The sequence below is a fragment of the Vidua chalybeata genome, chromosome 7 (assembly GCF_026979565.1).
Source record: "Vidua chalybeata isolate OUT-0048 chromosome 7, bVidCha1 merged haplotype, whole genome shotgun sequence".
NCBI classification, from domain to species: Eukaryota; Metazoa; Chordata; class Aves; order Passeriformes; family Viduidae; genus Vidua; species Vidua chalybeata.
Window position 1 is genome coordinate 22,943,821 of NC_071536.1, and position 21,613 is coordinate 22,965,433.

The 21,613-nt window shown below is 42.9% G+C and overlaps 1 protein-coding gene across 1 annotated transcript in view; it reads right to left on the bottom strand.

Moving 5' to 3' along the window:
• Positions 1–21,613, bottom strand: part of LOC128791075 (unconventional myosin-X-like) — an 89,485-nt gene that overhangs the window by 14,837 nt on the left and 53,035 nt on the right. The window contains exons 23-32 of the mRNA XM_053948440.1: positions 18,990–19,096; positions 14,413–14,718; positions 10,471–10,510; positions 8,198–8,989; positions 6,114–6,237; positions 5,408–5,651; positions 4,497–4,592; positions 2,770–2,863; positions 2,103–2,158; positions 321–463 (exon numbers count right to left, since the gene is read on the bottom strand). Coding sequence (XP_053804415.1) covers positions 321–463; positions 2,103–2,158; positions 2,770–2,863; positions 4,497–4,592; positions 5,408–5,651; positions 6,114–6,237; positions 8,198–8,989; positions 10,471–10,510; positions 14,413–14,718; positions 18,990–19,096 — 2,002 coding nt within the window. The remainder of the gene's footprint in view (positions 1–320; positions 464–2,102; positions 2,159–2,769; positions 2,864–4,496; positions 4,593–5,407; positions 5,652–6,113; positions 6,238–8,197; positions 8,990–10,470; positions 10,511–14,412; positions 14,719–18,989; positions 19,097–21,613) is intronic.

The following is a 21,613-nucleotide window of genomic DNA, read 5'->3' on the forward strand; positions in this document are numbered from 1 at the left end:
AGCTGCTGCTCATCAGCAGCCATGCTCCTTCCTATTCCCTGGTGGCATTTGCCAGACATGTTTAAATAGGCTAGAACTATCATCAGAAAATGAAACATATGAAGCATTTTTTTTTCCACCTGGCAGGGAATTAGATAAAATCCAGGGCTAGCACACACATGACATGGCAAACAGCAGGCAGGAAGGTGGGGGGGGGGGCAGAGAATGAGAGTCTTTGAGGAACAGCTAAACCCTAGACTGAATTAGCAACAATCAAATCTCCCTGTCAGATTATAAGCAGAAGATGAGTTTCACATGTAATTGCATGTATTTCCTTTCACCTCTCACAAGGAATTCCTGGCCATCCACCTTGGATTCGCCTTTGGGTTTCTGCAGCAGGGAAATCCAGTGATGCATTTCCTCAGGAGTGTCGCTGTTGCAGTGAATCACACGATTGGCTGTGATGATCACAAAAGAATTCGGTCTGCCAGAAAACAAAAGTATTAAAATTAGTCATAACCATGCAAATAACTCACAGCACACCCAAAGTCATGTTTTTTACCTTCCCATAAACAGGAAGAATTCAAACTACAGAGGAGTGCAGAAATACTTAAGATCAACTTTTCTTCAGTTGCTCTGTCAACTGATGAATGCAGAGACCAGCTCAATGAAAATAAGTATCTTTCAAAAGCTACTTCCAAATACTAGAAAATATTAATTATCTAATAAGCAGCTGTAAAATGTCCTTGGCTCATTAGCAAAGGACTTTGACAGATTGGAGTGAACCAGTGCTTGTAGCACTGGGGTGAGCTGGGACAGCCATTCTCCTCATACTTATTAAAACCAGTGATGCAATAGCAAACACTAGTCTCAGTAGGATCAGCTAAAACATGTTTGAGACTGGTTTTACAAAGGATGAGCTGATCCTGACAAAACAGAAGAAAAATGTTGTGTTGCTCCTGGATGACTTTGTCCTTCTCTTGCAACTGTATCTTACCAAAAGAATATTCACAAATCTGTACAGAATTGATGCTTTACAGGAAAACAGAAAAATAGAAGTATGACCAGTTCCAAGAGGATAGACTCATAAACCTTTGAAAGCAAAGCCAGATTTCTATGAGAAAATGCAGAAATTGAAAAGTAGAATGCAAGTATGAAGGAAAAGATGCAATCAAGCTCTGTTAGAAAAATGCATAAACCTATGGAATATAAAAGTAAGCTGCATAAAAATGTTGGTTGAGAATAAGCATTCTCCTCAGAATTTGTTTAACATTGCTTCAAACACTGATATTCCAGAAAAGCATACCTCAGCACATACATTAACAAATTTTGACTGCTAAGCTCACTATTTGTTTCCAATGTTCACAGGTTCACAGATTAATTATGAGGAGTACAGGCTGAGAACTGCCTAAAATGCTTTCATCAATGAAATCTTAGTTCACTTCTGAAATGCATTTTCTAAACTACTAAAAACGAAGTCCTAGCAATCTGTGTGAGAGCCCAGAGCTCTGTCCCCAGACCACAGAGATAAATAACTTAATAGCTAACATTTTACTTTGGCACTGTGGTGAGTGTCTTTGCCCTGGCTGAACCTGTTAATATGTTCAGGGAAATAATTAAATGTTAACATAAAGTGATATGAAATGTCCCATCATCTTTTCTCTGAAACTAACTAAAGGTCTGTGCTCTCCTGCATTGCAAAGATATCAAGAATAACACAGATCTCTAAATTCCTCCATTATTCTTCCACAATTTTGCTTCTTTCCCCTAAATTTACAAGATTAACTCAAAATTACTCTGTTGAAAAAATTCAAGTGCTGCTTTTGCTGGACATATTTGTTCAGTGCAAGTAGTAGATAAAACTGTAATTTTCTGGCATTGAGATTATGTTGTTTTAACTTTAAGGAGCTGAAGCAAAAACTTTGACTCGAAGAGAATACATATATGGACTTCATGCCTATGAAGTGACATTGGTTGAAACAAGCTAAAGATTTCAGCTATGTTTATTTGTTTGGAGAAGAAGATGTATGAGTTTAAACAAATACAAACCCCACAGGAAACGTGGACCTACCCACAAAAATATTGTAAGGAGTTTCTGATTTTGGTCAGATTGCTGTACCTACCTATCAGGATTGTCTGAGGCACAGACAGAGTCAATAAGCCCAACATCCAGGGTTCCCTGTAGAGTAAAGAAGACACAGGTTGCATTTTAGATTACAGGTGTTCTCCTCTGTGAACAGGATTGGAATTGGAACCATTCCTCTGAATTCCAATAGCTTGAGTAGAAATGAACACATGAGAAAGGCACAAGTGAGTCATCCGTGCTCTCTAAACAGCATAAGATTGCAAGGGGCTCCACAGGACTGGAGGAAAAACAGTTACAAGTTTCCAGAGGATATTATGAAGGTCTGAAATAACCTTAGCTATTATCTCTGTACTGGCAAAATACATAAATACACCATTTTTTCCAACTGCTATCTTCTGTCTGGAATAACTGTGACCCAGACTAGTCCCATCCAAAGACATTTTATCTGTGTGAGGCAGCCTCCCTCTTCTCCTCTCACTGAGAAGAGCTATCTGTGATCAAGCTGAGCAACCCACAACAAGCACCATGTTCCCCACTGCTTACCCTCTTTGCTACCAGCTTTGCTGTTTCTTTATAATTACCAATGTCCAAGTCTCTTACACTGCTTAAGTAGTACAGCACTGCATGTCCTGGAATAACATGCACAAATAGTTAAACACAGAGGGCTCCAAGCATGCCCAGAGGCTGGTTGCACAGTAACTCACCACAGCATTCTTTGGATTGGCCTGCTCATCCTGCATTTCCCTCAGCTGCTGTGCTGTAGCGCTGTGTACTCGGCTCAGAACATTAAACCAGCCACTGCCAATCAAAACAGAATCAGAGTTAAACTGTCAGTAGTGCAACTGGCTTGAGAACATGATCAAGGAACCTGGAAAGATTTCAGTGGGAAAATTTCTTCATTCACAATTTCCTGAATACTATGTCAAAACATCTCTTGGGCTGATCATACCAGATTCCAATGTCTTCCTTCCTCCTTACTTAACCATGAAAATTCTGTGCACTTTCGTCAACCCACTGACAGCTGCTCCTGCAAAATCCAGTTTTCCACTTGTTATTCAAAGAACTCTAAGTAAGCAGTGGCTTTACAGGGAGCCCATGTCAGCAGACTGAGAAGAGCATACAGCACTTGTAAAAACAGGGTTAGTTGGGAATCTTCCTGGACTAGAGTCCTAGAGATGCCTGGGAACCTTCTTGATTAGTCTCTCTCTGATCTGCTAATAAACTTGAAAGTCATATGGCTGGCAATTAATCATGGATTTGTTTATAAGTGAATTTGGAGTGAAGTCTTTTGTCTGCGAAAGGGCTTCACTTACAGACATATCTGGAGGCTAATCACTGTTGCAGAAAAAGCAGATTCTTATCTGCAGCTTCCAGTGAGATCAGGAAACATCCATGCTTCACGGAGGATTCTCAAACTGGATACCCTGTGACATCTGCTAATCTGCCCTTTGCCACTGCAAGTGCTGGTGCTTTCTTCTCCCTCAGAAGAGAGACTGATAGGGCATAGACAAAGGCCACATTTGGTTTACACTCATCCTAACAGTTCTGCAGTGTTATCTTAGGGCATGCCTACTGTAGTTGTGGAAGTTCTGGGTTAAGAAGTTACTGTTCCTTCCACCACTGCTCCCTACATTTGCCTGTTTCTTGTCCATGTGGCTGTTCTTCTATTTCAGTCTATTTCTGTTAAATCGTATCCAAACACCTTCCCCCTTACTCTCCTACACCAAAATAATAATAAACCCTAAATAACTTCACGAAATCAGTAGATCAGAGAAACAGTTACACCATTAGGGCTGAGAGAGCAAAAGCCTTGGTAAAAGTGGGAACACCTGAGTGGCTAGGGACAGTAACCTCTTAACTTGGCTCTGCATAGCCAGGACAGGTTGTCCAACCTGCCCTTAAACAACTGATTCCTACTGTCTGGCCAGGATGCCAAGAAGGAAGGACATGAGTCACTTGTTTGCTTTGCACTGGGAAGATTTTATCAGATGACACTACAGACTCTGATAAGCTGCAGCCTTTTTCTGTCTCCTGGATAAAACCCAGATGCTCTCACAATCATTTACAGACAACATGAATAGACTTTTTGTTTGATTCAAGATTCCATTAAATAAATAAATCAGCTATTAGATGTTCCAGTTTATATTAAGGTTTGTGTGTCTGCTGAAGTAATCCTTGAATTCCACAGGCTCACAGCCACATGAGAAGCTGGCAGTCCTGTGACTGCCAGACTGAACCACAACCTTGGTAGCTGTAACATCCAGTCCCCAAAGTAGGTGTGATGCGTCCCAGGGAGCATGAAATGACACTCTGGAACAAATCCCCCCTTTTCCCAGAAAAAGGGAATTGATTACATTTCTCAAACTCTCCCATGAGTAGCTGGGTCAGGCCTACACTGAATGAACAAACCTAACAAAACTCCCTGCTGTACCTAGCATCTTCTGGTGACTCTGCAACAATGTGGTAAACTCGGTCTTCTGTCACAATGTCCAAGGCATTCTCCTTTTCATGAATATCCACAATCTCTCTGGAACACAAGAAAGCACAAGAGCCAAAGCTGAAAACCTTTCACAGGCCTGAATTCCATCTGGTCGATTCTTTCACATCATACCCTTCACCACAGAGAAGGGAAAGCACTGGTTCAGATGGCTTGTAACTCTGACAGAAATAAAAATTCCACCAATACGCATCAAGATGCCTAAAAAGATCTGTACAGTTAAAAACCAAAGCTTAAGGCATTATATGGATTTTCAAGACACCAGCAGACTAAATGGAAAAAGAGATAACAGGGACGATGATATAAGAGATCTGCTTACAAAGTCAGGTGTGCCATTCTTTTTAGCACTTTACAGGTCTGCATAATGCTAAAAGGTGACCACTCTGTCCTTTCTTACAGCGTGAGCTGAGGAATTGACTATGGCAGCAGAAAGAGCATTCAGGACTCAGGAAAAGGCACAGTACATACTGCCAAATTCAAATCCCGCTGTGAGCTTCATAATATCTCTGTGAAATGCCTGGAGAAGCCAGAAAACAGATGGAGTCTGGGTAGGAGAGAACGCATGGGGTATGTACTTAATTAGCCCCTCCTGGTCTGGCTCCATCCATGGCTTGGAAAAAGCTTCTGCTGGATTATGAAAGGCAAGACTGGGAAAAGAACTATCAAGTAATTGCAGACTCCCTCCAGAGTAAAACTTGATGTTGTAATTGTCTTTTTCTTCCTTTGTTTCTGCTTCTCCAAGCACCATGGGAGATACACAGGCCAATGAACAGCAGCACTGGACCCTTCATTACTGATTTAGAGAGTGAGTACTAGGGATCAAAGGGATTTCTTTTTGCACTCACTTTGCCCTTCTGATATCAATAGTCCCCTTCAGCTTTTCCTCGCTATCATTTTCGAAGTACATCAGCTTGGATTCTCGAAGCACAAACCAGCGGCGTTTCCAGTTGCGGCGTGAAAGGGTTGACATTCCCCCGCCTTTTTTGTAGAGCCAGCCTGACTTCAGGGCCTCCTGCTTGGTGCGGAACCACATGAAGGCCTCGTTCTTCAGGACACACCAGCGCCTCCGCCACGGGTTCATGAGACCTCCTGCAAAAGCGAGGGAGCAACATTTCAGCAGACACGCAACAGGGGCCATGCTTCCATTCTCATCCTGCTCCTGGGCAGGAATAGTTGCCACTTCAGTTCCTACATGAAAAAAAGGAACTGAAGAAGAGAAACCAAACATAGAAAAAAAACAGAACGAAACTAGTGAAACAAAAGCAAAATACAGAAATACATGCACTACTCAAGTATTTTTGTTCTGACTTCAGTTTCATAGCTGAGAATGAATCATTTAAGCCCACACCAAGTAGGCACAATTAAGTCTCAGTGGCAAAGATATCTCTGACATCCAGTTATCGCTTTATTTGTTGTTTTAAATAAAAGAAGAAAAAAAGGAAAATAAACTGAGAACTAAAAGCAAATAAAGATGATGATTCTGGACAAACAAAAGAGGAAAGCAGGTTTCCTGGGTCCCATCCATCCACGGTTTTGGCAAAATCCACTTACCTTTCATGTAGAGGTAACTGTGAAAATAGGGCGGACCTGAACCATTGAAGATAGTGATTCGTCCATTACAAAACTCTTCATCTGTATCAATGTAAACATCCACTTCTTCCTCACTCTCCAGAAACTAAAGAAAAAAGAAGAGATATATAGGCTACTTGGGTTCTCCTGGTCACAGGAGGACTGGAGTAGTTAACAGGGTTAGAGAAGTCACATGATCAGAAGGTGCAAAACTACACCTAGTCCCTTTGCAAAAAAAGCACTACAGTAAAAGTAGAGGCTTGACAGCTTGTCCATTAATGCCTAAAGCAAGAGCATGGAATTTTCATACTGAAAGGAGAGCAGTGGACATGGCTAGAAAGCTCCACTTCCCTGCAGTAACAGAACTTCCTGTTTTTAAGGCACAGCCCACCTTGCAAAATCTAATTTTATGGGATTAAGAGAGAATTTTTCATTTTGGAGAAGTTTTCTGATTTTTCTGGCAGAAAGGCCACAATGCCAGACAAGATGGAACAGTGATTTAACCCCAGCAAGGAAATTACTTGCTTTTTGTTGATCAGGGAAAAAAGCACAGTCCAGCATAACTGAACCCTAAAAACATCAATCTGAATTACTGAAATAATAGTACTGAATTTACTCATCTCTCTTCTCCAATTAGATAAAGGCCCTCAGCCATGAGAAAGTATTTCACACACAAAATAATTTCCTTTACCTTAAATACAATTTCCTTCGATTTGCTTTAATAATTAAATACTAATGAAGGCAGTTCCTTAGACCTTTTCCTTCCTCAAACACATGTTACTTCTTTTGATTTTTATTTCTATCTTTTTATCTCATCCCTGGTCCACTCATCCATTCTCTCCCTTGGCATTAAGTTTCAAAAACCAGGTAGTCTTGGAACAGCAGCTACTGATGGGATCTTGACTCAGCTGTGGTTATCACTTCCTGCGGCTCACACTATGACAAAGTATCAACTGGCTTTTTCATTAGTCTTACTCACTGATGAGCCCAATAAAATCCTCCACTTCCATTTGCATTTTAAGGAGAATGGTAGAAACCAGCCTAACCTGTGACAGAATGATTCATGATTTGAAGATTACCTGACAGTGATATGTGAGTATCTGCCCACAGAGAAGGTACCTTTACTCAAGCAGATCACATAAAAAATTTGGATGGCTGGCAGCTGACATTAGGGAAATACAAACAAGACATCCATGCAACTTTAAAACATACTGAAGGAAGTAAATCGAGTTCCTAAAAAAAAAAGGTATTTTGTAGTTCAAGTGTCTCTTCTCAGGGATATCATTTATTAGAAGCATTTTTGTGGCTGTCATTGGCTTCACACCTGCACTCCTCAAAATCTTATGTGGGCTTTGACATCCTGTCCTGTAAGGGCATTTATCACTACATTATTAAGCAGCTGGCCTGAGAGCACTCAGGAAATCCAGACCCAGTGTGGGATCTCAGCTGAGGTGCTGAAGTGTGAGGCCAATAGCCCAGCTTTACCAGCCTGACATTGTCCCTGCAGCGGGAATGAAAAGGTTCAGTGATCCTTGCTGTGTGCATTGGGACCCAACCCAATCAGCACAGTAATTTCTTCCAGCTTTAGAACAGCTTAACTTGTACACAGCAGCTGAAAATAAACCCTTGACTGTGAACAGACCTAGAAGAAGAGAAGTTTTAGTGATGGAGACAAATCAAACCCCAGCCTTTCCCATTTCCTCTTGTCATTGCACACTGGAACCTTAGGCCCTTTCTGTGAAATCTCTCTAAGGTAGAACATACACCTACAAAATGCCAGTTGTTTGCTTTCCTTCCTCCTAAAGGGTGTTACATTAACATATGGCAATGGAAACAATCTAAAACAGGTACACATGTACTAGCTTGTGTGCCAGCAGACACCAGACAATCTCAAGCCCTCTGGCCTTCAGCCTATCTATGACTCTTCCCTTTTGTTCAAGCTGATTACTGATATAAGAGAGAGTTACATATCAATAACTACCCATAATGAGCAAGTAAACAGTAAGAAGACAAAGATATTATAAACATCAACAAAGTCACAGAAAGGTGAAGAGAGAGATTCTCACCGAGTCCAGGCTGCCACGGTTGGAGTCCAGGCTGGTACCATGGGAGTGTCTCAGACCCTCCTCATCATTCAGAGGCTCAGCTGAGGCATTACCTGCATCTCCACAGCCATCAAACTCCTCATGGTCGTAGTCAGACTCCACATCAGGGGGGGAGGTGTAAATGGGCTCTCCTGCCTCTCTGCTGTTACTCCTCTGTGTATCAGAGACAGTGCTGTAAACACTTTCTGCTGGGTCAGACAGGGTTCTCTGCTCCTTTGGGCTAATGGTTCTTTCCACAGGTAGTCCTGGAGCAGGGGTAACCTCTCCCACTTCCCTTTGGAGAAGCAAAAGGCTTGTGTTTGCAACTTCCTTTGAGTAGTTACCACTGGTTTTTGTGCCATGCTGATTTGAGACTATGAAACTGGAAGTTGGGCGTCCTTCATCATCAGCATGAAAACCCTCATCCACTTCTTCTTCAGCCAGTGGTGCCACCAAGCTGCAGTCAATGTTGAGTGTCCCCTCACTAGAAAGTGAGTGCTCTAAGTTCTGCACACTTTCATCCAGATTGCCAAAATCCAGCAGCTCCAAGAATTCCTGGGCAACCCTTGATGCCTCTTTTTCCAACCTCTGTATCTCTTCTTCTCGCTGCCGACAGATTTCATTCCTGGTGTCTTCAGAGATGAGAGACATGTGATCCTCTTTCTGTTGCTGCAATTTTTCAATCTCCTTCTCCAGTCTTAAGATCTCCTCCATCTGACGTCTCTCTTCTTCTTGCAGGGGAATATCCACCTCCTCAGTGTTTACAGTTTCCACCTTAAAGAATTTAGAACAGTGTTAAAGCACTTTCTTTAACCTGTCTGTGTTCCTTGACTGGACTTTCATTCATCCTGTCTCCTGTGCTTGCCTTATACTTAACCATCTGCAGAAAGATGACTCCAAGCATCCTGCAATCATTCATGGTGTAAAAGCTAAAGGTAGAACTACTGGATCTTCAGGTAACTCCTTTTCCCCAGCAATCTACCTCCATTATGAATCATACAAAGGAGCTCACTGGGTTCAGTGAATTTTTAGAAAAGACTCTCTATCTATTGGTCACTGTACATTGCAATTTGAATAAAAGCAGCCTGAAAGTCCATTCTCCCTTTTTGAACTCACACGCATATAGGAGAAAGCAACTATATATGAATACATATATGCATAGACTACTTGAGAGCTGAAGATTTCCCAGAATTTCATTAAAAGGTCTAGAAATTTCATTGTTTCCTGAAATGAGGATCTGACCATCAGAATCTGGGGCTGGAAAGGATATTTTCATGAAGCAGGACTGTATCCACTCCAACCACAGCCCAGCAAAACTCCACCCAGAATTTCTCTGCATTCTTTAGCATCACTAGATGGCTGATGGCTGACTGCTGAAGACTCTGTCTTACTGTATTTTTCACACTGAAGTAAAAGGAAATTTCCAGCAGATACGTGATAATTGGAAGATACTGGTAACTTTCATTGGTGTTTAGGATAAAGCCACCCTCCCCTCTACAGAGGATGTTGAAACATACACATGAGAGAACAGATACATACATGAGAAAAAGTAAAAATAAATTCCAATAGGATTTCTTGTACTTCCTGATAGGACTTAAGACAATGCAGTCAATATATTGGCTCATTTAAGCCTTAATCCTTGTGTCCTTTATTTACCTAGTTGCTGGTAAACTCTTACTTGTGGATGAATGCATTTCTAAGCTTCTAATCTCTCCTGAACAAAGATGGTCTGAAACTGGGGAACAAGTGGTATGGGAAAAAAAAACCAATGAGATACAAAGCCATTTTCACACACCTCAGGGTAGGTGGTCTGCTCTTTGGTATGTCAAGTACCAACAATTAGATTGGTTACACGGGGTTTATTTTAGCCATGGCAGCAGTTGGCTGCACTCTTATTTTGGCTGTTACAGGCAACAATCCAGAAAAACACACTGTGTCACAGTGTAGCACATCACAAGGTTATCTAACAAGCTCAAGCAGCAGAGATAAAAATAGGATGCTGCATGTTCAATATGGAAATTTTCAAACAGAACCAATGCAAGCTCATACAAGAGCCTTGAAAAAAAGCCCTACCTTGTTAACTCTACACACCTCTCCCAAAGCCAAACACCTGCAGGTTTTGAGTGTACAAAGACCATTTTTTAAATGGTCTTGTCACAATAACAGTATCAGTATCCAGGAAAAGTGGAGGCAATGAAGGTCTCTTAACAGATATTCACAAGAAAACATGTGAAAAGAACAACTTTTAAACTTACCTGGGCCACCTGCAGTAGAGCATTCAGCTGCTCCTTTTCTCTGTCAAAAAACAAGACGTAACAGTCAGAGACCTAGTTCTCCTATGTGAGGTTTTCAGAATTACATGGACACATCATCCCTCCATGGATAAGGTTAGAATGAGGTACTTGTTGTAAGACTGATTTAAAAGCTTTTGCAATTTAGTAAAAATCCAATTCTCTGTGGTTGGCATGACCTTTGTGGATATAACAGATTTTCCCCATGCACTTAACTTTCAGATCAATTAGGAAATTGGATTAGTTGGAATACACCAGGAAGGACATTGGAAACAATGACAGAAAGACAAATCAGACTCATGATAAATGTAAACAGAATCTTCTGAAGTACAATAAATCTGTGAATATTGAGGTTGTATGTGTGTAATTGACAGATATCAGTAAACTGTTCATTTTTTAAAACCAGAGTTATTGCAATACCACCACTGAATTTGTGTTTTGTTTTGCTTTTACTGTATTAAAGCCCCAACTCATGTAACTTCTCAGTGGCATGCAAAATCCAGTTTATTAGTGAAGACTGTAAGAGTCAGAGTTTGTTAGTAAACATGAGCAGAGGAGAAAAACTGTCCCACGGTGTTGCAGTTCTACCCAGTTCAAAAAGGCTATACTCCAAAGCAAAGCTATCACTATGGCCAGTTTTTCCAGAACAAGTATGCTACAAGCAACTGAACCAGCAGACAGATAAATGCCAGGGTCATGCTTAGGGAGCAGAAATGGGATGCTGCTGGATGGAAGAAAGTCACCAGTGCCAGTAGTGACTTTCAAACCTATAATTCAACCCCAGGGAGAACAGGACGGCAATGATATTTTTTCCCAGGCCTTGCAGATTTTCCCAGCCAAATTCTAAGCTGCAGCTGCAAGTCACAAAGTCCTTAAAGCTCTCCCTCTTGTGCTCACACTCTCAAAAAAATTCAGGAAATATTTGTAAATGAAAGCTGACATAAGTGAGAACCGATGATTCCAACTCTACTGAAAGATCCCTAACAGTCATCATGAGTAAAACTGCCTTAAATGATAAGAGAGCTCAAAAGCACAACTATTTTAAAACACATTAGGAGTACCACCTATAATCTACATACTAATTCCTGCAACTGTGGCTCACAGTTTTTAAACCTTTGGTATTTCTTCCTGCTTTCTAGTCATCATCAACTGATCTACACTCTTCCTAAAATGTGATACCCAAAACTAGGGACAGTACTCCAACTGAAGGGTACTGAAGCATCACCCTATCTTACAGAAACAATTCTGTTTATAGAGAGCATTTGCTTTCTCCTCTCACACAGCATGACACTGGTGACATACTCAACTTAGCCTCCAGACCTTCCTCCTGCTGTGGAAGTAAGCATTCCTCCTCCGCTCCCTGTGCATTTGATTATTCCTGACTGTAAATCTGCATATGTCTGTACCAAAAGTCATCCTGCTTTTCAGATCCTTTAACTTGCCAAAATTATCTGAACTGTAATCCTAGGCTATATGCCTACAGCCCCTCACCAGATGGTTTTATCTGCAAATTTAATAAGGATATTCATATTTCCTCATCCAAATTCTTCTGAAAACATTGCACAAGTACCACATCCAGCACAGATCACAGAAAAATCCCATTCAAGAGTTCTCTTTTATTTAACAAAAAGCTAATCTTGTTTATTAATTAAATGCAGTATAACCACAAATCCTAATCTTGCTTCACATACTTTTTTCTAAAGCAAATTTCTTCAAAGCATCTTAGAGTATTGTTATAACATATCAAAGCCCTTACCTAGGTTTTGCCTACTCGAAGCCAAGTTACCTATCCTCCATGGCTTTTCCGTGTCCACAAGACATGCCATAAGACACCACAGAAGGAAACAGGTAATGCTAATGCTGTTTGTTTTTCAGAAATCCACATTGGCTTAATTCCTTTATCAAGCATTTACAACTGTTTGATCATTTGTTTCAGTATCTTCCTGAGGTCAGGCTGACTGGTCCACAATTCCCTTATTCTTCCTTTTCCCATTTTAAAAGGGAGTCATAATTGTTTAGTATTTTCCATTTTTATGGAAAAACTACTACCCACATTACTATCCACAAAGGAGAAGAAAGAATAGCTACTGTTCTAAACTGCTTTAGCTAGTTCTTGAAGTATCCAAACATTACTTTCACCGAATCCTCATACCTTCTTTATAATTTGTGATTTGATTTATCTGAGCATTTTCCAACCTTTTACTTCCGTGGCATGTTCTGAATTCTTGTACATCCTTCCTAATCATATTTAATATCCAACAGTTAAGCTTTTGGGGAAGATAAAAATAGCATCAAATACCTCATTTTTTTCTCAACATTATTATTTTCTTCCTGTTGAATGTTAGACCAAATTGTTCCATGTCTCCCCTCTGCTAAAAGTGTATGTACAATAACTGCATGCCAACTTCTGGTTCACTACAGCTCAAATTGCACCTAGGTCCTTCTGACTTGGTCTCTACATTTGTGTTGGTTTTTGCTTGTTCTCAGTGGACTTCCACCTCATCTTTTAGGTCAAACAGATGTTCAGAAGTTAGCCAAGCTGGTCTGCTAGTTGGTCCTGGCTTTTCACTCGGGTGCCATTTAACATTAATTAGAAAATGAAAATAAAATTAGTATGCCTGATTCCTAGAAACACTGACATTTCTCTGCCATGACGCTGGGTTGAACACATCTCTCATGGTCTGGGAACTAAAGGGCAAAAACACTCTATAGCAAATAAACTAGACAGGTCCTTCCTTTTATTATAGAATGAAACACTGAATTGGAAGGGAACCATCAGGATCAACAAGTCCAACTCCTGGTCCTGTGCAGGACACCCCAAGAGTCACACCATGTGCCCAAGAGCATTGTCCAACCGCTTCCTGAACTCTGTCAGGGTTGGTGCTGTGACCACTTCTTTGGGGAGTCTGTTCCAGTGCTGACAACCCTCTGGGTGAAAAACCTTTTCCTGGTATTGAACCTAAATCTCCCCTAACTCAGCTTCCTGCCATTTCCTCGAGTTCTGTCACTGGGCACAAGAGTCAAGAGATCAGAGCCTACTCCTCCTCTTCCCCTCGTGAGGATGTTGAAGACCACAATGAGGTCTTCCTAATCTCATCTTCTCCAGGTTGAACAAATCAAGTGACCTCAGCCACTCCTCATACAGCTTCCCCTCCAGACCTTCACCATCCTCACTGCTCTGCTTTGGACACTCTCTAGTTTAAGATCTTTTTTATATTCTGGTGCCCAAAACTGCACACAGGACTCAAGGTGAGTGCTTCTAACCTTAGGATTTCCTGATGCTTGCTACATGGTCTGATGAGATTCCCCCTTTGGGAAAGCACATAAGCCTAGAAGAACTACTTCTGAAAAGCAAACTATCACACAATTGTAAGTTGAAATTTGTATAATAATAAACCCAGCGGAGTCCAGCAAGAGCAGCAAGCAGCAGAGCTGACCCCACACACAGCACTACTTCCATTTGCCACAAGAACTGCTGGGTAAGTTCCTTCATTCCCATGGGGGTTTCCTGCCATCCTTCCCCTTTGTCTCCCAACAGCGTAATCACCTGCAAAGGCCATCATCCTGAGGGGGAGGCTCTGATGCCATTTTCCCTTTGACTCCCTATGCACCATTGCCTGTGGCGGGTGCCATCTTGGAAAGGGGTATTTCCACCATTTTAGGTTTCAATTTGTTCTCAGGGAGTTTGTGAGATTTAGCAATTTTCTATATAGTGAATATTTACTGTTGTTTTTTGCCTGTTGCAGTTTCGCTTTTTAGTAGACTTATTTTTTCACTTATAGTTACTTGTGTTCGTTCCTTATTGGTGGTAAGGGACTAGTTAAAACAAAGGGGCAGAACTCATTCTATAATGTTCCCTTTTAAATTGTCTAAACCCAACACAGAATGCAAGATACCATCTTGTACCTTTCCTTCACCTCTTCCTCTTCCTGTTTCCTCCTACGCTCCTCCTCTTCTTGCCATTGTCTTTCCTCTTCCTCTCTTCTGATCTGCTCTTCCTCCTCTTGCCTCCTTCTCTCCTCCGCTTCCTGCTTCCGCCGGAGTTCCTGCTGCAGCAGGTGCTGGTAGAGGCTGCGAGCCAGGCGGCCACGCCAGTGCTTCTGCAGGGTCACCGCAGAGGCCTTCAGGCGCAGCAGGCTCTTCTTCCAGAAGTATGCTCGGTAGTTCTTTTGGATTATAACAACACTGGATAGCACCTTCTGATACTTCTTCCTAAAAACAGAACCACACACTTAATGCATCACTAAGTCATACATGCTCTGCATTTCCCACGCCCTTGCATACTGACCACATCCACAGAAAAGTCCTTTTCGAAAAACACAGGTCAGAAGTGACATGATTCCTGTTCCTCTCCTGCCACTCACTACCTGTAAATCATATTCACCTCACTGTTCTCCCTCCTAATCTACCAACAGTTTGTTTCAATGGGCACCTACTTTTGTGAAGACTCTCTGATGATGAGGGAGAGATATTTGGCCATGGAAAGGGAAGGTCCTCTGGCCTAAAGTCTCCTTGCATTGCACATAAACACATTCACTGTGCAGTGAGCATAATCATTTAGTATAGATTTATTAGAATAGAAGCATACAAATGCCCTTACTATATGAGAACAAATATTGCTCCATCTCTTAAGTGGTCAAAAGCAAATTACTCCAGGAAAGGCAAAAACAGTGCAAAAATAGATTTGGTGACATTAATTTCACACTGTCTGGGAGAAAACACACTGATACTACAATATTGATGGCTGAATCAAACATTGTAACAACTTCACATAACAAATACTTCTATTGCATAACGTTTTGCCTAAACAAGAATGACAGAATATCTGGAGTTGCCAGGGACCAAGTAGGATCATCAATGATATCAAAATCAGCTTTACAGCACTTTAAGAACATGATTGGGCCCCAAAACACAACCATCACGATTCAGTATTTCTATAGTCTAGTAATGTTGTAGAAAAGTCAGGTTTTGCCTCTGCATTAAAGACTATCTTTATCAAGGACATGAAAAAAGTTCCTGGTAGAAGTTTGTACATGATACATAAATTGGGCAAATAACAGGAGTTACCATTACACAGTAATCTGGATCAATTTGTAAACTAGATTCACAAAAACATTAAACAATCCAAAAGAGCCAATCATAAGGTTTTGTATTGAAGAGTCAAAGGCCGAACATAACTGATGTGGGACTATGTTGGGAAGCAGCAAGTCAAAACTGGATTTTTGTGTCCCAGATCATCACGCAAAGGCAAACTTCCATCACAATGCAATAGAAAAAATACTACTGGGATTCTTAGTCTTGTAAGCAGAAATATTGTTGTACAGAATATTGCTTTTATCCTGTGTTCTGTGCTGGCACCCCCACTTCAAGAACAATGTTAGACCCTCAAGTGATTTCTGAGGAAGCAGGATTGGAATCAGAAATTCAGGCTTACAGAATGAGAGCAATTGCTCCATGCAGGACCTTAAGAAACAGAAAAGCCTAAGGAAAGGCTTTACCCCAGTGAAAGTATCCACATTTCTTTTTTTGCAACAGGGGCCATAAGACTGAACCAATCTGAAGCTGACATCTATTAAGGCTGAAAATAAGCAGACATTTTCAAAAGTAATTTAACATATTTAGATGCCTTAGTATCTTGCACTGAGGAAACAACCATTGGTACTAGTCAAATAAAAAACTTCTTTAATCCAAACCAGAATGTGCAGAATGTTACACAGGATCTTGGGCCAGCAGGCTACAGTAATCCTTGAGGTCTTACAGTCCTAGAAAGCACACTGGAAATATCATGGTATTCTCACATAAACTTCCCACACACCTTCTGCAACACCCTGAGGAAAAGACACACCTTAAAATCCCTGTCCTGGCAAGGAAATTCCCTTCAAATGGCAACAGGGACCCATGCTGATAGCTTGCCACCTCCCTGCACATCAGATACATCAGCCCAGTCAAGAAAATCAGGAGAGGGATGCTAATAGCAGTAGTTTGCAGAGGTCGTCCTCTTTTCCTTAAGTATTAAGTCAAAGGGAGGAAGCACAGAGAAAAGAAAAGGAAAGGCAAGAGGTGATAAGAAGGAGGAGGTTTTAGGTTAATTATTCCTGGGCTGCAGTCCCCTCATCCCCACTCCTTCTGTCCACCCTGTGTCCTGCACATGGGGTGTGAACAGCTGCACATGCACTCTCTGCCAAGGCAGACTAAGTGCATCAAAAAGGGTACTCTGACTTTTACAAAATGCATCTGCCAGAAACTCTCTCAAGTGCAACATGTGCCAAGCCCTGCCCAGCTCCAGGCCAGCTCTGCCTGCTAATCTGCCAGGCTGAAGTGCCCCCTCATTCCTCATGACCACAGCCAAGCTTGCAGATGCCCTTCAGCTGGAATTGCTGCTCACAGGCTGCGAATTTCACTCCCCTTGTTCAAGCTTCCACTCACCCTTCTGCACTGGCCAATGAAGTTCAACCTGCAGACCAAGAGAAGGGGCTGGGAGACCTCCTGACCATGTATCACACCAGAGAAGGCAGGCTGGCTGCAAGGCTTCAATGCTGTATTTGAAATTTACTTCATTATTCTGTCAATGAGCTGTAGTTAGCAGTTATGCCTCCAAGAACTAGAGATCACAGGGTTATGGAACAATTTGCTACTGTCTTCTTCCCATGAAGAACCGTTCTGAAGAAACCAGGGGCACAGCTAAATACATACATGTATCCAGCACTATGTGGTTTTTAGCTGGTGAAGCTGTTACCTGCATCTCAGAGCTTCACAGATTAGCTACATAAGAATGTGGTCATTTCAATGGGCTTGATTTTCTTGTCTCACATTTTAGTGATCAGAGATATTAGGCTGCATAGGCTGCAGGGAATGAGAGCAAAGAAAATCTGGTTCTCCAGGCTCACAGAACAAGTTCACAAAGGGGGAGAAACCAGTAAAATCCTTCCTTTGCCAGTCTACTTTGCATGAGACCAAATTAATTTAAATACACTTATACTTGCAAAACTAACAGAAATGGTATCAAGCTTAAGGCAGCACATACTGGTATTCCTGCCCAACTCTGCACAGACCATTCAGCACTTGCCCAGATGAATTCCTGCCTGCTGGACTTTTTTCAATACAGGTGCAGTGCAACTGGAAACTCTCTTCACAGGAAGTTTTACAGACCCCCTTTCCAGCTCTTCTTTACTGCCCGCTCTCCTCCCCTGTGAAATCCAGTTACCTCCAGCTGCTTGTGAAGATTTACACTCTGGCTGCAGAAGCACAGCTTGTCCTTAAGGATGAGACTCATAACAGCAATGTGTGGGATGAGGAATCCAGAAGTATGGAGGCTGAAGGACCACAAGATTTCTAACCAAGAGGAGCAGTGCTGCCACACAGTCTCCATCACAGCCCTGCAGGACAGCAGCTTCCTTCCCAGGAACTCAGAAAAGCAATAATCCAGTATGCCTGCAGTGATGTTTCCCAGCAAATCAATTTTCCTGTGCTAATCCCTACCCCTCTCTCCAAATGCTAGACACAAAGTAAAAGAGAGAAGAGGCCCTGACACAAAGAACTTGCAATCTCATGTACAAACAATAGAGTGAGCTCATTTGTCTTCCTAGAGGGAAATAAATAAATGAACTAAAAGCCCCAGAGACCAAATGTGTATTTTGCTGATATTCCACATTGGCAAGGCAGGGTACAACCCGTGCACACATTTCCCAATGAAAAATGAGCTACCTGGTGTAACTGGAGCTCTAAGAAGAGTGCCTGCTGAAACAGCTCTACTGGCCAGGGATTTCACCTCCTCACAACCCTGACTGACAGGTGTCTGAAGCAAAGACCAGCCAGGAAAGAGCATCTTACTGGGATTAAGTGCGCATACCACAGCCATTAAGGAGTCAGCTGTTGCACTGACTCCGAGGGGCAGAGGAGGGGCCGTTTGTCTGCAGTTGGTTCTCCCAAACCTTCTCTGGTCAGGTGCAAAAGGGAGAGGCAAGAGGAGATTACTGTTGCAGAGCTGGCCAAAAACCAATTCTGAACAGTTAATTAAAAGGAGAGGGAGATCACAAGGCAAACAGGCAGGGCGAGGAAAGAGGGTGAGCAAAGGCAGAACGGCAAGTGAGGAAGAAGCAATTGGCAGGGGGAGCAGAAAACAGAGTTGACAGGCACGAGGGAAAGGAGGGGACCCAAAGCGTAGGTGGGGCCCAGCTACGAGAGCCCTGAAGGCAAGGAAAAGGTGTAATCACAGGCAAGCAATGGGTACTAAGTCCGCGGGAAGCCTGCTGAGCAGCGTTGAGGGAAGGTGCAAACGTGCACATAACTGAAAAAGAGGTGCCAAAGGTGCAGGAAGGTTTCGGCAGAGCTGATGCTGGCAGGGAGGGCAGATTCTGCAACTCTCCCTTAGAATACAGGAGGGGAAGACGGGACGGATGCTAGGGGACTAAAGAGCAAAGCAGGGTGTCGGGGCAACCCAGGCACGCAAGCACAGGGATGGTGGGGCAGCCCCCAGCACTGACCTTGCCATGTAGCCCAAGACGTGGGCCCGGATGACTATAGCTGCTTTCCTCAACTCCTCTTCCCGATCCTTCTCCAGCTTCTGCTCAAGAGCTTCCTTCAGGAAAACCTGACGCCACGGGGAGGAGTTTCAGTAAACACAAAGAGAGGAAAGAAGTCAGTCCCCGGGAGAGCCGGGCGGTTTCATCCCCGGGTGAGCGGCGCGGAGAGCGCTCCGTGCCCGGGCGGCCGCGCTGCCGCTGCCGCCGCCCCCGCGCCTGCCCCGGCGCTGCCCCGCGGCGCCCGCACTCCGAGCGCCGGGAAAAGTTTTACAGCGGCGTGAGCCAAACTCCGTGCCCAACCCCCGCCGCCCTCACTCTGTGGTCAAGACTTAAAAGAGAGAGGGAGGGAGCAGAGGAAGGAGGGAAAGAGGAGGGAGGAGGAGAGCCCAAGTTTGCGCCGGCGATTAACTCTTTCCCAGCTGACAGCTTTCCTGGCACAATCCGGTACCTCCCTACAGGAGGCACTGGGACCTACTTGGGTGATTAAATATTTTGCAAAAAAACTCCTCCGCGTTTCAAGGAAAGGGAGGAACTTTTCGATTTCTAGACTCCAGGAAGTAACCTTAACAGCAGTCTTAATGGAAGGGAGTCAGAAAGCCAAAAGCCCAGTCGGGGCACAAAGCTGCACTACTCTCAGCCCACCAGTGCTGAAGCCCTCCACTGACCTCCAGAAACTCTGGGGTGAGATGGTTCCATGCTGAAGAGGTTCGACAGTGGAGCATGCACTAGGGGCAAATGAGTTCTGACCATAGAACTCTCCGAGTATTACTGGTTGCACATCGGTGTCCAGTATTTTAAATCTCAAGCATCTTTCACCGCCTGTATTTACAACTTCTGCTTGGTGCTAAATGCTTGTGAAGAATGCAGGTGCTACGTTAAAGACAAAAGAACTGAGATACAAGCAAGATAAGGTCATGTTTAAGGACATGTCAGGAATTATGCTGACATGTCTAAGCAATGTTAAATCAGTTGGCTTGCATTAGGTTAGCACAGGATTCAGCACAAATTCCTGAAATAAATGCGCTGCTTTTTGAGATGGATTGCAGCCTGCATGGAGCTCCACGGCGCTGTGGGTACACTGCTAGCAGTACCCAGACTAGAATAAGCTGGTAAGACATGTCCATACAAGCTGCAGTCACAGCAGCAAGTGCCATATGGCCATGCTCGTGTGACCTGCTGCCTGGCATTGGATAAATCCCTGCCAAGGCCAGCAGCAGAACAGGCTACACTAGGGAAGTGCAGCCCCACTTGTTAAAGCACCGTCATGTACACAGGATGTGAGCTGATATTCATCAATCTGCAGAACTCAGAACCACATTAATGAGTAGAAGCTCCTTACAAATGTACTGGATCCATGCGGTTGTGCTGAGAGGCCAGAGATTTGAACAGTCATTTGTGCCCTGCACAAATCCCCCTCTTTCCCACTTTTCTCTCCTATATGTCTCTCTATGCCTTCCTCTCCTCACTGCTTTCAGCCTCATCCCTTAAGGCTCTTCCTTCACCCTGCAATTACCATTGTGTACTGACACCTCTCCCGGAGTTAGTACCCATAGCCAGTGGCTTTCCTGGACTTGAATTTCTCCTGGGGAGCAGCTTCCATTAACAAATGAGCGGTTTTGTAATGACTAAGTAACCATGGGTAGCCTGAAAAGAAGCTTCATTATCAAGGTACTGCCAACCATGAAGCTGGCATCCTTCCCTGCAAGTTGTACATCCACTCCCTCTGTCAACTCAACAATCTTTTAAAGATTTCTTTGAGGCAGGGATTGCTCTTTCCATTACATTCCAGAACCAAGCAGCAGTCACCCATTTCAAGAATGCAACCAGAAAAACACTGTCTCAGTCCATTATCTTCATCAAATTGCAAAAATACTCAGGCCATCAATATTTCCCTAGCAAGCAGAGTCTTTGCTAAGCCAGGCCAGTTTCAGGGTGGGGGAAGAGGAACTTCAGGGCATGCAGAGATCCAAGAGACCCAACCCTAATCCTATAGGATTATAGGATCTATATATGCTGGAGTGAGGGGTTAATCTCAAAAAACAGCAATATCTAGTTATAAACTTTTGGCATTTTGAAGGTTTGGAGGTTTTTTAGACTCCACTAAATGACAAGGAAAAATAATATGCATTTCAAGTCCAGAAGTATTTTTGATGCTTTGTGGAAATAAACTGGAAAGTGGCTGTTTCTTTGTCATTATTCATGGTCATTTTCTGAAAACATGAGATTGTTTTCATCTGAGAAAAGAATGATTGAACAAAATATACAAGGTTACATCTATCATATTCTGCTCATAGTAGATACTGGCCAGGTTTTAAAACACAGTGCATCACTACAGTGTTCCTCACATAACCTCAAAGCCCTCATGCACCATCAGTGGGATAGTGAACATATTAAGGTGTCACAGAGATCAGCAGACACAAATGTAATTGCTTGGGCACCCATGTGTACATAAGTGGGATCATACAATTCTTGGGGACAGCACCGGGAAAGCAGGAAGTGGGTCACTGTGACCTGGATGCCAAACAGTGTACAGCAACCTCCTCCTTCAAATGGGCCCTGCAAACCATCAAGTTGAAATGTGGAAA